This window comes from Cinclus cinclus, chromosome 12, assembly GCF_963662255.1.
Source record: "Cinclus cinclus chromosome 12, bCinCin1.1, whole genome shotgun sequence".
NCBI lineage: Eukaryota > Metazoa > Chordata > Aves > Passeriformes > Cinclidae > Cinclus > Cinclus cinclus.
Window position 1 is genome coordinate 14,080,350 of NC_085057.1, and position 15,632 is coordinate 14,095,981.

The 15,632-nt window shown below is 43.4% G+C and overlaps 1 protein-coding gene across 2 annotated transcripts in view; it reads right to left on the reverse strand.

Moving 5' to 3' along the window:
• Window positions 1-2,722: 2,722 nt before the first annotated feature.
• USP4 (ubiquitin specific peptidase 4) overlaps window positions 2,723-15,632 on the reverse strand; it is a 32,065-nt gene continuing 19,155 nt past the window's right edge. For both annotated transcript variants that reach the window (XM_062500979.1, XM_062500978.1), the window contains 9 exons: window positions 8,027-8,218; window positions 7,419-7,507; window positions 6,324-6,539; window positions 6,179-6,249; window positions 5,734-5,849; window positions 5,100-5,249; window positions 4,310-4,413; window positions 3,177-3,265; window positions 2,723-3,054 (listed from right to left, as the gene is read on the reverse strand). In XM_062500979.1, the coding sequence (XP_062356963.1) occupies window positions 2,953-3,054; window positions 3,177-3,265; window positions 4,310-4,413; window positions 5,100-5,249; window positions 5,734-5,849; window positions 6,179-6,249; window positions 6,324-6,539; window positions 7,419-7,507; window positions 8,027-8,218 (1,129 nt within the window). In that variant the 3' untranslated portion in view covers window positions 2,723-2,952. The remainder of the gene's footprint in view (window positions 3,055-3,176; window positions 3,266-4,309; window positions 4,414-5,099; window positions 5,250-5,733; window positions 5,850-6,178; window positions 6,250-6,323; window positions 6,540-7,418; window positions 7,508-8,026; window positions 8,219-15,632) is intronic.

Below are 15,632 nucleotides of genomic sequence, written 5' to 3' on the forward strand. Positions count from 1 at the left end.
CACTGTGGGTTTCACACCGTGTTTTGGGGGTCAGCCCTTCACAGCAAAGCTCAGCAGCTTTATTAATAATGAGCCTTTATTAAGGCTCATTGAGCTCCAGCTGAGATCAAGCTTCTCTGCTCTTACACTGTAATTTTGGCATGAAGACTTCAAACCTCACAGGGGTTTCACAGCTGACCTTGACCTGCAGGACTGGGACAATCCCACACACAAGCCCATTGCACTTCCTCAGCTTTTTCCAGCCTGCTCTTACAAGTGTGTTCAGGTTGCCTTGAGGAGGAAATTACAGAGACTGCAGGACAACTACCTCAGTGGTACAGTCACAGGCAGCCCTGATACCCCTGGAGAAAACGGAAAGAAGGAAGACCAGGACCATTCAGGGATCTGCAGAGGAAGAGGAAGGATGAAACCACACCTGAGGCTGCCCAGTGCCACAAAAAGCAAGGACAGTTGTGCTAGAGCACCAGGTATCAGCAACCCAGCACTGCAGGAGAAAAGGCAACCCTGGAGCAAAGTGAACCCTCAGCTCTGCAGAGCTGTGCTCTCCTCTCCACAGCTGGTTTTCTCCCAAATCCCTACTGGCTCAGCAGGACTTACTCTCCCCCAGCCCAAATTACTCCTAGAGCACCAGGCATCCCTACAACCAGCACTCTTAGGTCACATCATAAAAGCTGAAAATACAACAGAACCCAGTTTCAGTGCAAACCACTCTTTAATTTTCCTCTTTGTACAACAGAGCCAGCCACTTACAAAGTGCTAGTCTAAAAAAAGTCTGGTATTACAGCACATACACACACACCAGCCAAAGCCCAGCACTCAGAGGCAGAGAAAGCAGAGATAGGCCCCTTGTTCTGCAGTACAGAGTCTGTTCAGCATCTGAGATTGAGCTCTACAGATGCATTTCTCAGTGTCAGCACAGGTAAGGAGGCTAAGAGGAGAACAAAGGCTATTTCAGATTGATTTCTCTATTAAAAAGGTATTTTACTGTCCTCTCTTTCCTCTATTCCCCATTTTGGAATGCCCACATGACTTACTTTCAGAGTAAAACAAACAAATGCTGATTAATTTCAGTGCAGTGCTACAGCTTAAAAATTTCTTTTTTTTGCATGCTCCCCTCAGTAATAAGGAAAAAAATACAATACTGAGTAGCAAAAATAAAAATAAAATGAAACAGCAGAAGCAATTAAGCAATTGTGATCTCAAAATTCAAATTTTAATGCTTTAAAAGCAAAATTCCACAAAGGAAAATCACATCAGTAGCATGCTGGCTAGAGACAATGCCCCTTCCTCCTCCCCATCACTTTCCAGTGCCCTGGCAAAGGGCTGCCTGGTGCTGCCCTCCCAGGGTGCGGGGACAGGCACACTGCCATTTCCTACAGGGCCTGTTGCCCAGATCTGCAGAAAGGTGGGGCTGAGCTGGCAAGTTTGGAGTTAAATGGATGAGCACTGCTGACCAGCACAACAGAAGGTGATGGCCAGCACTGAAGCCATACCAGCTGCAAGCACATATTCTTGGGGGAACAAAAAGCACACAGATAGCCAGTCTCAGCCTTTCATTCTGACAACACACTTGGATCCAAGGAGGAAAAACCCTCCTGTTTGGTTCACTACCTTGAGCTAGATCTTTCCCTAAAAACCACAGGCTAAGGCTCTGGAATTTTTTCCCATTTTCCACATGGAAGACCATTTCTCCACTGAGACTCACAGGGGTCTCTTTTCAAGAAAGCTGGACTTGAGTCCTAAAAAGCAACACACAGTAAAGTAGGCCAGAGGGAAGAGCATTTGGCAGTTGTGACAAAAGGGTGGAGAAGAACCACTGAACAGCAGAGGCAAACAGGACCTGGGACAGGGCTATCACACCTGCAGCCCCAGAGGGTGATCAGGTGAGGATATAAAAGGCAGCACTTAAGGGTGGAGGAGGGCTGAAAGAGAAGCCCAAAAAAACCAAAGTTGCAAGAAAAAAGGCTGAAAACTCATGCAGTCCATTGCATTGGGCTGGCACCTATACAGGTGACAGTTCTGGGGACACAGTGCTGAGCTTGGCTGGAGACATAAATGAGCAAAAAAGGTAAAAATGCTGTCACTGCACAAACCATAGGAGAAATGCTGGCAGCAGAAAAGTGCTTACAGAGCAGCCTGGAAGGGAGGTGTCTAGGAGATGGAAAAGACAAGAAATCATCAATATTATGGATGGTATTTTCTCAGCAGAACAGGAGCCAGAGCAGCTGTATCCTGCATCTCCATGGGGATCAGCCTGCACACATGCCTCACCACAGGCAGGTATGATTCACTTCTGGCCAAGATTCTTGCATCACTGGATTTAGTATTCACATGAAAAATGTGAACTGCCAAAACTGCCCAGGAGAGCCTCAGCTGCATCAGTGAAAAGATGCAAGCAAGAGAAATGTTTGTTGCTTTGCCGGGGGACCTAGGTACAATGACAGAGACTGTAATGGACCAGATGTACAAAGATCTCAACTGAGCTCCAGAAAGGGTGCAGGAGGCCTCCCTGACACAGGCAGGGCCCAACAATAACACCAGAGAGCTGGCAGGAAGCCCCAGTGCCGATTCACAGAATCGTACCCACCATTCTCCTCCATGGGCCCCTGCAAGGCTCAGCTGTGCCTGGCCTCCAGCTCATGACATCCTCTCCCAATCCCAGCTACAACCCTCAGCCCAAGAACCACAGCCCCAACCCCTACCTCTAGCCACACAGCTCAGCCAGATTTTAAAAAGAACTTTATTGAAGCTCCAATATATATTATTTTTGGCCTCTAAATACCCAAGTGTCAGCACCTATTCCTGGCTCTTCAGTGCTATTCTGCAACCCCTAGCACTGAATCTTTCAGTGCTTGATTTTCTGCTTGACCCTATAGAAGGAAGAAAAAGCGCCTCAGGCATTGCTTTACAAGAGCAACCACTACCATGGTGGCTGAGTGCTGGAGGTGGTGCTCAGTTGGTGTCCATGCCATCACACTCTTCCTGGGGAGCAGAGGGGGCAGAATGTTCCTCGCTGTTTCGGCGCTGATAGAATAGCACATATGCAGCTTTTGTCTACCAAACAAAAAACAAAACCCATCTGAAACCATCCACACGGCTTGGCTGCAATGTCATACCCAAAGCAGGGAATCATACTCTCAGCACAGACCTGGAACAGCTTCAAGCCAAATACTCACCACTATTTGGTCTTCTGAAGCCACCGAGACGCTGCTGTCATCAAAGTAGTACCACTTGTCGTTGACCTTGTTCTTTGCATAGGCAGTGTCTGTCAGGGTGAGAAACTGCAGCTCAGCATTCTGGGGAAGGCTGGCAGGGAATGCACACCTGGGACACTGGGACTCCAACCACATGTGCATGGGAGGCCAGGAGCCAGCTTTGGCACTGCCTACCCCTAGACTAGTTAACCAACATAAACACCTTCTACAACATGCCAGCTGGCCCAGCTAGTCTAGGACCAGGTTCCACACACCAGGCTTATCCCTGCCAGGTGAAAAACAGGGAAAAGAAACTTTTGGAAAAAACACTGCTCTTTAGTCAGAGCTTTCCCAAACACACACAGTTTTAAGACTCTGCATTTTCACTTGAAAGAAACGTTTTCTGGTGTTAATGAATCCGATTATGGTTTTTGCATGAATTCTCACTCAAGAATGAATTCAGAAGTCCCTCAACGTCTCTTCCAGCCAAGACTTCTGTGGCTGTGATCTCTAACCTCAGAACATGTGCCCCTTCAGCTACGGAGCTCATCATCCTCTCATGGTAAATTGCTTCTGGGTGGTTTTACAAGTATCACCTACAGCACAGATCTTCATGGACACCTGATACAGCTAACTCATCTACAGACTTCTCATCTAAGCTGCAGCAAAACCAGTGACAGAAAACACAGGCTCATCATGTACCAAACTTGTATATAAGTGGGTTTTTCTTCCGATGAAACGACATTTTACTGTGTCAGTCCTTATCAGTGCAAAAATGGAGACATTCTACTGTCAGCCAGCATCACAATTTCAGGTTCAGCACTGAAAAATTTTGACTCTGCTCATAAACTCGGGAACACCATCACACAAACTAATGACAACTAACCAGGGTCCCACAGGCTTCAGTCAGACCTCAGGCCAAAGTGCTGCTACCCATCTGCCCTCCATATCCTAACAGGATCCCAATACGACACTTGCCTGCATGCAGAACACAGGTTAGTTTTGGACCAGACACATTAGGTGAGGGCTACTGCAGATGTCTCACTGTAGAGCCCTCCCATGTCCCCTCTGCTCATGCTTCCTTGCACACAAAGGACACAGCAGCAGTTACTCACAGTGGCCCACTCCCATGGCTCCATAGTGATTGGAAACTGCAATGAGGTCATACACGTATGAGCCTGCTCTTGGGTCGCAAACAAACTCGGACATGTTCAAACCCCTGGAAGGAAACACAAAACTATCAGTACACCACTAACCATCACTTTTTAAGGAACTGAAGCATGGCACCAGTGCTGCTCTGCTGCTCAGGGGCCAGGTGTTTTTAGTGTGAAGACCAGACTTGTTACCCCTCCCACACAAGGCAGGTCCTGACAAACACACCAAGCACTGCCAGAAGGTTTAGAGGGAGGTGTTGAATAAAACACAGTTTGAAGTGTCCCTCTGTATGCATGAAGAGTGAGATGGAAATAGTAAGAGATATGCTTCACCCCACAGCAGGATGTTAGCAAGCAGAAGCAGAGGGACAAGGCAGGCTTTCATCTTGTAATTGTGCAATACTCAGTACTACAAGTGCAAGCACTGCCCAAAAAATTTCCTAAAACTGCTACAGAAGTTCTCTTGGTAGAATCACATGGGCTAACTGAATTTCAGAAGAAACAGTACCTGCTAGTAACTAATGCTCTTTGAGATGTATAAAGCTGAATAGTATTAACGAAAACCACCCCTCAAAAAACTCTCTCAACTCATGCCTGCTCTCCAGCCATTCAAACCCAGAAAACACCTCCAGCCCAGTTAAAGCCTTTACAATGAGTCCACCCAACAGAAATATCAGAAGTACATCTTTCTTGACAAAGTTCTTCAAAGTTCTTCTATCAAGCTCTTCCTAGCTTGAGGGAAGAATCCTACCTGATGGGGAATTCCACAACAGTGTCAAGTTTATCTCTCCAGTATCTGCTGTATGAGAAGCGTTTTAAATGTACCACCAAAATCCTGGGCAAAGACCACAAGTCAAATTTCTTCGTGGCCTGTTGATGTTTCTTACAGTTAGGGCAGTACCTAAGGAAGGAGTAACAAACAAGGAAATAAATGACTGCATCGAAAGAAAAGCTTCTGGCCTTCCATTAAAGATGCCTCACTAGCACAAGCACAGTCCCTGCCTTACAGAAGGCACACTGCCTGTGGAATATGCAGGTGAACACACTACCTCAGAGAATTCCAAACTCCAACTTGCTTGCACTTTATAGTACTACGGCAAGTATGTTGACTACACATGGCAAAAAAATTAACTTTTAAAAATAGCCTGGTGTTGGAAGCTACATTCCCACTGACACTTCTTAAATATAGGCAGGAAACAAATACTTTTATTAACCCATGTCTACAGCCTACTGAGTCAATGACTTAATACAGATCTGACAGACTTCTCAAAGATGAGGACAAAAGGACAGACCTGGGAAATTACAAGAATCCCATGAAAAATCATGTGAACTCAAACAGTTATGGTATTTTATAGTAAATAAAGCAGGCAGGCAGAGATTCTTACCACGGGTCATGTTCACCAAGTGTTTCCATAGTAGTGAAGAGCTCTATGCAGTCTCTGAGGGCTACTACAGCCTTCTTCTTCTGTAGTTGTAGCATGCTTCCATGTTTTTCAAATGCCTAGTGAAAGAGATGAGTGCTTTATTCGATTCCATGTACTCTGTAATCCCTGACATCAAGAAATTACATGCTCACTTTCCCCACACTGCCTATTTCTGCAACTCCTTCCCCACCCAGACAATCATCTCCAGCTTCCAGGCACTCCCTTCTTATGCTAAACCGTCCCTAAGAGAAAATATATGTCCTCACTTAGGTTTAGAGCTTCATCAAGACAGTAAAAACTGTCTAATTCTGTTAGAAAAGATGACCCAGCAGAACACTGTTTATTGTCACCTTTTAAATACCATGCAAATTTACATAGATTACTTATGAAAAGAGCAAATTACAACCTGTGCCTCCTGTTCATCATAAAGTAGCCTCCGTGTCTCGGAATCCCAGTCAATGGCAACTGCAGAAAAAGCTATAAGAAAGAAGAAATATTTATTGCACAGGTGGAAAAAGAAGGGGGAGAAAATACAGCAAGAAAATAATTACCATTCAGTTTTAAGATTTTTCCTTCAACAATGGAGTTTATCTCCGAGGTCCCGGAGGAATTCACAAGGCTAAAAGTGAAATGCTGTTTCTTGCAAGGCTGCAGGTCTCTTGCTGACTCCACTTGCATACAGCCCTCAGAGTGGCAGGGATCAACGTCTGTCAGTTTTTCCTTGCCTTCCTCTCCGCCATCCTGATGCTCCATCTCTTCAATGTCACCTGGAAAAAAAATTTCAAACAAGAACAATATTACAGGGCTTCAGTCAAAGTTTAGTCTGACACCTCCCATGGACAGCTGCTTGCATCAGAATGTACAACACACACCAGTTATGTGAAAAGTAATGGAAAAGCATGCAGAAAAAGAAACCTCTGCTTGCTAACCATCCGAAGCTGTACTTTCTCCTTTAGCATCTGCCAGTTTGGGAGAGTGTTCAGTATGCAGGTTAACAATGACAGCACACCCTAAGAAGCATCCCCAAGAGAGAATCAGCAAGGCTGCAGCTGGGTGACTCCACAGAAAGGAATATGTAAGTCATCAGGAAAGTAATTTCCATTCTTTGGGGAAAATGGGCAGGTTTTTCCCCATTTAACTTATTCCAGCTGTTACTCTCAGGCCTACACTAGTGAATCAAACAGGGAAGGGAAACACCCATATGCCACCAGCAATAAAAGCTGCCTAATGAGCATGTGGCCTAGGAATGAGACTGTTGATTCTATGTCCTCCAACAGACAAATTTCTCCACAATCTTTGTGACCTAACAGGCCAGTTTTCATCATCAAAGGGCATATCAGGAAGGGTTGCCTCTGGAGGGAGGCATCTGGACACCTCAATTAAGCAAGGACTTCCACAACACTGGTCAGGATAAATGCATATCCACACCTTGTTCTGCAGCTGCTGTACATCTGATCTCCCTAGGAAGGAAATGGTCTACAAGATTCTCCCTGTACCAAGCAGATGTCCGGCACAACAGTGTGGTTTAATCATGGTGGAGAAAACAACTTGTAAGAGCTTAAGCCAAATACATACAGTACCAAACAAATGCTGGTAGAAAGCTTAGAGTCCTGAAAAGCTCCCAGCAGATTTTGAAAGGGCTTTACCTTCAACCACACCATTGGAGCCATTGCAGGTTCCTCTGTCTGGGCAGGGTGTGGAGTACTCTTCTGCCAGAGGGAGCTTCAAACAGCGGCTGAAGAGAAGGGATACATTTATTGCCCAAGCATACTGTAGCTGTACATCAGAACAGGAGCACCTCCCTCTATCATCAGCTCTTGCTGCTCAATTCCCTCCAGCAAACCAGAACCCACCCTGTACAGCACCACTTACATTTACATGACAGCACCAAGAGCCTTCAAAATGAGTTAGACAATTCCCTAAATCTCACTTCTTGTTCCAGGTTACACTGGCTGTATATTGAAAGGGCAAAAGTAAGTTATGCTGGCTCCATCTGTGAGCCCTGAAAACATGCCAAATTCTACTCCTGACTCCTTTTGCACGGCTGAGCCAGCAATACCTGTTACATAGCTCAAAAAAAACAGGACCTTGAAATGTCCCTGGGGCCTGCAGACACTAATGCAATGCAAATCCTGGTTTATACAACCCATACAAATCAAAGAAAAATCTCCCTGTTAACAAGGATTCAGTAATCCTATTACAATGTAATTGAATAGAGCTTGGCATAGGATTCAAAGGTACAGCCATGACTTACCTGATCTGCTCCAAAACCACACTGTATAGGTGATCCACAGTGAGCTTGTGTTTGGGCACAGATATTAACAGTGGTTGCCCAAAGAGCACAGTCCCTGAAGTATTGCTGGATTGCCTCATTGTCTTTTCCCGAAAATAAATGGAGAGAGTAACATACTCCGAGCCATCCTCACTTGGCTTGCACACTTCATACCTGTTCAAAAGATAGGTATTTCCATGGGTTATTTCCACTGTTGAGAAGCACAGCAGATAGGACCAATATGAACTCAGTTCAGCAAGTCTCTCCAACAGCACAAGAGGCTTGTGCTGTCCTCATGCTACAGAGCAGTTTCCTGAACGCTCCCCACGACTCACAGTGGCACAGGACACACACCTGCAAACAACTCAGCTGCCACCTTCCCTCTGTCTTTAATCCTAATTCAAACCCCTATTACCAATCACCTCCCAAGACACTACCCTGACAACTCCACAGTGCTTCAACCAGTAAAAAATACTAAATGTACTTTGAAATCCTTCTGATAATGTTTGTTCCCCCTGGAGAAAGAAGTCTTCTTGATACCTTGGGTCTTGCATTCTCCCAATCTCTCAATCAGTTTTATGGCCTGAGCTCACATCACTGAACAGCTCATGTTCCATAAAACCAAGAGTTTGGAAACATCTGCTTCATAGAAAAATCCAAGGACAGTAAACAAACAAGAAAAATTCTGGAGGACAACAAACAGCCTGGGAGAACAGTGAGGAGACTGTGACGCAGTTTGTGCCCTGGGTGAAACAGCAAATGAGGTATGTGCAGCTGTCAGAGGAAAGGCAAAAGTAACCACGCTGTTCAACACTACCACACTGTTTGCTTCAGGCCTGTTCATTACAAAAGATTCATTTTCAGGAATGCCAAGTCACACTGCTCTTTAATTAAATGAGTAACCTGTCCCAGATTTATCTTAAAACTGCAAGAAAGATTTCATTAAAGATGTCACTACACATAATGACAGAGACCAGACCACAATCACGTATCTGAAAGCCTCAAAATCCTAACAATTCTTTTAAATTAGACAAGCCACTTCCCTTCTGTCAAGAGCTGAGAAACGTTTTTTATTCCTGTGTTCAGAGCATAGAGAACAAATTTCAGAGCTGTAATTCTGCTTCATCCTACTGACAACAAAAAAATATCCCAGCCTGGGACTTGGACTGAGTTGGTAGAGTAAATGAAGGAAAACATCTTTCCAGGGAGTCCCAGCCTACCAAGAACACAAGAGCTCAGAATCAGCATAAGAGAGTCCAGTGCCATCAGCTGTTGAGGTTTTCTAGGCTGTCAATGCTATTCAGCTGGACACCAGCACTGCATACTGTCCACACCTCCTAAAGCTGCCTGATAAACAGCACCACAAAGAGGTGAATTTTTTCACTTAGTACTGTTTAAACCACAAAAGGCCATACTCAGTCCCAGAATATAATCTAGGATTAACACCAGATCTACGAGACCCTTAGACTGGACTCCTATAACATAGCTCAGTGCATGACACCCCTGTGACTCCTCTCACACAACCTACACCGTGCTCTGCAAGCAGCAATTAATGAAGCCACATTTACACTCCACCCTCATGTATCTGAATGAAGCCCAGCCCATGAGAAGGAAAAGACAGGACATAAATAAAAGACTATTCCCACAGGTAGGGGTCATCCATCACAGCCAGCATGCAGCACCCCACAGAACTCTGCAGAGAGCATCTCACACACTTCTCACCACAGCATAACAGATCTGGTTACTCAAGTGCCCCTCTACCTACTCCATCTCAGAACACCCTTTACATACCAGTACCAAAAGCAGATGTATCAGAATCAAGATCTGTCATTTTTATGATCTCCTGGGCAACAGCTATCCCTTGAAAAAAAAAGAACCAAAACCAAAGTACTTTATGTACAGTGTAAAGAAGGCTGTAGAGCTGATACTGGGAACTGTTGGACAATACCCCATAGTTCTGTCTGTTACAACTTAATTGAAATAATAGAACATGAAGGTGATGCTATCCCAGATGACACAACATGGTTTCAGAAGTCAGAAACATTAGCTCAGTTGCTACCACACTGCTAGATATTGGCTAATTGTCTCTACAATTCATGACAACACAGAAAAGTGTCTGAAAACTGCTAAGCAATGAGGTAGGACTTGACCAGTCTTCATCAGCATTATGGAGGTTCAGGTCTGTGGTTTCAATTCAAAAAGGAGGCAGGGAGCAATGAGGTAACTTCTGTTCCTTTAGACAATGAAGGTAAGCAAGTGCACAGAAGGATGGAAAGCTATGAAGGACCAGAGCTACATGAAAGGACACTGGAAGCAAAAAATACTCTGAGCTAAACAGCAGGCTAATATATATGTTGTACATTACTGAAACGTTCCCCCATAGGTGCTGGGATCTATGATATTAACTCCAGCTGCAAAACACTACGTGGACCACAAGTCAGTCTACAGCAATAACCAAGAAGTCTATTTTGAAAGAGAATGGAGAAGGGCAGGAAAAAATGCCATTGCAGAAGGTGCTGAACAGATCTGCCTGAAAGGGGTTCCTACTGCACACCAACCCAGAGATGCTTCTGAGAAGCCACAAGAGGGTCAAAATGTAAACAGTAAGAATAAACAAAGGATTAGAAAAAAACTGGGAGAAACTACTGCACATATTCTGATCTCTTCTAGGAAGTGGAGATACTCCCATTTACGTTCTTTTGTAATAGTGGAACACAAACAAGTAAACTAAGAGATCAAAGACTGAAAATGCAACCTTATACAAGGTTTATACAAGGCTTAAATAAGCACATTTTGGAAAGGATGCAAACCCCCATTTCAAACAAGAAAACCCCAATTCTAGCAAGTGTAAACAAACTTCACAGATCAGTCTGCTGTAAGATCCCACACATCCCAAATGTTTCATATAAAACTACTGGACCTGCTGGTCTGCTGATCTCCTTAACTCAGTTCAATAATTGCTGTAGCCTCAGTCACACTAACAAACCTGACATCTCTGCAGCCAGTGATGTTTGTTCAAGACCATGAACTTATCTAAATGAAATACCCAGCATGTTGTAAGAGAAGGCAGAAAACATGGCATGTATGGCAAACTGAATAGATCCTATTCAAATATGCACACTTCTATAGGTTAAAGGTGACCTGCAAATCAATTTGTGAAACTTTTATCAATAAACAGTGCATGTTACATAATATGCCTCATTAGCCAGGCTAAGAGAACAGCAGTATCTAGTTTATCCATCAGAACATTTTTCTTCTTAGTTCCTAAGAACTAAGAAGAAACACTAAGAGCAATACCACTGAAATGGGCTGTGGAGTTTGTTTTTATGTGGTACTTACCTGAGCCCTTGTAGGCCGGCTCCAAGCTCCAGCAGGATCCCTGGTGATGGGACATCACCAGCATGGTGCATGTGTGGGGGTTACATTGGAGCGGGAGCCGGGGGTCCTAGTGGGGCTGGGCTTCCCAGAACCTGAGGAAAAGAAATAGCAAGTGTTTGGGTTGTGTGCTGAATGCTGTGCTCTGCTTAGCCTGGGCAATGAGAGCATTCAGCACAAACACTGAACTACTGTCATCAAATTGATTTGCAGACCACCTTTACAGGAGTGATTTATGATCACTTGCCACAGACCTCCCTGTCCTTCCACAGAACAACATGCTTGGAGGGAACCATTTCCAACACTCGGAGAAGTGGGATACTCCCACCATTCTTTGGCTGCACTGCCCTGCATGTCAGGTCAGTGATCTTCTTTCAAAGCTTCTACCAATCCCCTCCACTTCTGCATCTTAGCTCTTCTCTGATATTAACATAACTTGCACCAGGACTACCTGACAGTTCCAAGCCTGTCAAGATGATGGAGAGATGAGTGCAAAGCCTTGTGAAAGAACAGGCTTGGAGAATTTCCAAAATTCCCAAATTCTCCTTCCCTTTCAGTACACTTGGAGAAGAAAGTGTATAGTTTCTTCCTCTTGTGTAAAAGGTGCCAGGTTCATTTCAGGATGCATTTCAAAGTTACTTAAAGTCACCTAAATATCAAGAAGCTCAGTGGTATTTGCATTCCTTCTTTCTGAGGTTTCACTATCAGAACTCAACAGGTAAGATAATACACCAGAAGAACTCATGAACCAGAAACTGAGCAGTTGAGAGGGAAAATGTATCTTAGAAATTCAGGGCACGTATTTTTTTTCTTTATTGCAATCCATTCAGCTTAAGTTCCAAACGGAGTCCGATTCCTGTCCCTTCCTCATTCCCCCAGATTCAGCACTCCCCACCACTTCAGCAGCACATTAAAATTCACAATACACATCTCAAGATGTCCAAGATGCCATGCAAAAACCAAAGGCTGAATACGTCTTCCCTCGTAACCCTATGGTGAAAACCAGGAAAAAACCCACAGCTTTTCCTGACACTGAAATAACCCATAAAAGGTGGCAGCTCAATATTCCACACAACCCACATACCACACATTTCCCAAGCTTCACCAACAGCACAGTCTGGACTACAATATCTATGTCTGCAGACCATGTCCTCTGTCAAGCAAATATTCAGAAAAGCCAAGGCCCATTCCAGCTGCTCTATTCTTGCTGCATTATGTTGTGAGAGTTCCTGCTCAGTGACATTAACAACACAAGCATTTCAGAGAAATCCATGATCTGCTCAGTAACAAACCAACACAGGCTCAAATCAAAAGCTGAGACTTAACAGACATCAGTGTCAAAAGCAAGACACCAGTAATAAAGTACTGACTTTAATTTTTTTAAGTCACTGCCCTGCTGGAGCACAGATCTCCTGCAGTGTTAAGTTTTTGAATTTTGAATTGAGATGTGTGTTGCCAGCTGCCCAGTGCACAATACAATAAAATCAGAGGTCTGGCAAACCACAGGGGTATTGTTGTCACAGGCAGACCTTGGCTACTGGTCTCAACAAAGCAAACATGCAGAAACACTGTAAGAGACTGACATTCATATTTAAATCTTTCAATCCTGAGACAACTTAATGTGATGCTAAGAAACATACAGAAAGCAAGAACTGCCAGTTTAAGTTACAAGCAAATCCTACAGCTTCAGAACCACTGAAACAACTGATTTCTGTTACAGGAGACAGCCACAAAGGTGATCTCAGGTGGGAAAATCTGCTAGACTCTCAGCAATGTCTTGTTTAGAGGAGGACAATAAGAGCAAGGAACAAAGGAACAATTGGATGGCATCTGTTCATGAACTCAGAGCCCTGGGGCCTTGTACTGCTCTATCATTACCCACTCATTCTTTGAATTCTCAGAGTCCAGTAAATAACCACAGATGATTACTGAAACAAGCTTGTTTTGCTTCTGCCAGTGGAAGGGAGCAGTGGTTTTCAGGTGAGGAAACTGTTACACCTTTAAAAAGATTGTTTAAACAGAAAGGTGTGGTCTTCAGTTTATCCCAGCTTCTCTCAGAATTCACTCAGTGTGGCCATCAGGAAGAACAAAAGAAAAGGCCCCAGAGCCCACCCCAATTCAAAGACTAGGCAACAAAATCCTTCAGGAATAGACCTCAAAAATCAATAGGACCCACTGAGCCACCCGTAATATCAAAATGTAAGTTTGGGGAATACACGTAAGTTTTGGGAAAATATACATGAGAAGTATCTGTTTCTTAATATACTGATGGAATGATGATGAATACATAAATGGGACAGGAGCAATAAAACATGAATTAGGAAAGAGTTCAAGCACGTGAGACAGGGACTATCACAAAGTGAGTATCATTTAAATACAAGAGATACTTTGATCCTAGAAAACATCTTTTACTTGAATAAAAAAGCTAACTAACGGCACCCAGTCACATCCCAGGTTGCATTATATGTCAGCTTGAAGCACATCTATGTTAATATTTAGTACCTAAGAACTAATATTCTGCAAAAGGTATCAGGACTACCAGATAATCTCTTTAGTTTGTTTTTCACACCTGATAGCTAACACAGTTCCCACTTGGCTTTGCTGCACTGAGCCCAACACCCTGAAATGATGCAGCTTCCCTATCTGATTTATAAATAAGTACTGCTATTAAAAAAACCCATCTTAAAAAACCCATCTGTTCTGTAACTTTTATCTTCCTAGACCTGAAGCTGGTATGTTTTAGTCTTATCACACAAAGCCATTAATTGATTAAGAAAAAATCTTAGGAAAAATTTATGTTTTCAAGACATGGTAGGCAAGCAGCTTCCAGAAGGATTCTTCCTTTCATAAAAAGAAACTGCTATCTTGTCAGCCCAACACTCTAGGAGGTGTTCTTAAGAGTTTCTTTTGTGGCAATATCCAGTAGCACAAACAAACATCTGACAAATTAGCATGGCTTATTGAGCCTTTTTTAGGTTACTTATTTCAATTGTGAATTTTGGGTGAAAGCACTGTGACTGTAGTCCCCTACACTGCTGTTCTTTCTAATAAAAGACATCTGTTCCCTTTCATTAAGTGATACAAAGACAGTTTTCTTTCAGGAACAGGAGAGAGAGATGCATCTCTCCATGTAACCAGTGATACACCCCACAGCTCCATCACCAGTACAGGAGCACCTTTTCCAAGCTGAACATTTCATGGACTGTGCAGACATACAGAGCATCCTTCAAGTCATAAGCAGCAAATCCCTTCCTGTCACTCCTCCAAAGAATCTGCCTTAATTTAAGAAGAAAAAAATTATTTTTTACTGAAAAAAAGATATTTTTTCTTCTTCGCTGACTTCGGGGAAATAAAATGTTTCTCAACACTTCAAGCATGTTCTTTAAAAGTGGAAGGTTCTGAAAGACCTAATTTTTAAAAATATTTTTCATTCCTCTTTTTAATAAACAGCAAGATATTAGCCAGTAATCTAAGAAGTTAAGTTGCTGAGATATCAGAAACTCCTGAATTTACTGGCAGCAGCAGTCTGAACAAACAACCACCAAATACCACATTCCCCAGCCACACATTACACATCACCTACAGGAGGGTAGAAACCTGATCTGACAAATCAATGTCCACTACTTCTGGCAGAAACACAACAGCTTGAGCAGCACTTGGCAAGTCCCTCTTGAACTGTAAAACCATCCTTTCTGGAAGAAGCAGAAGGCAGAGATGTACATCCATGATTACAAGTACATTCCCTAATGAAAAACAGGTTGTGAAGCTGGCAGGACAAAAAATAATAGATGGAAACAAACTGAAATTTAAGAACCTTCACACTACCCTAACCATTTATTGAATGATTTAATTAAATCTTTGAACACCTAACAGCAGACATTTTTAACCAGACAAGGCAGGCTGATTGTCTGCACTAGAAGTATGAATTATGAATTTGCCTTTAAAAAAACCCTTCCTTTTTATGAACAAGTGTTTCTCTGCTGTTTTTTTGAGACAAGACTTCCTTTCAATAAAAGAATGCTGGTTTTTAGCTGTAGCTAGAATATTACATCTTTTTCCTGGCAGCATTACCTATTAAAAGGACTTCCTATGAACAGCTTTTTCCTAATTCTTGCCCTGATGCCTGGCTGCTTGCTCTTGCCCCTCAGTGCTAAAAAGACCTTGGAGGGTGTACATGGAAAAACAGGATTTGCAGAACTTCCTCCTGCCACCT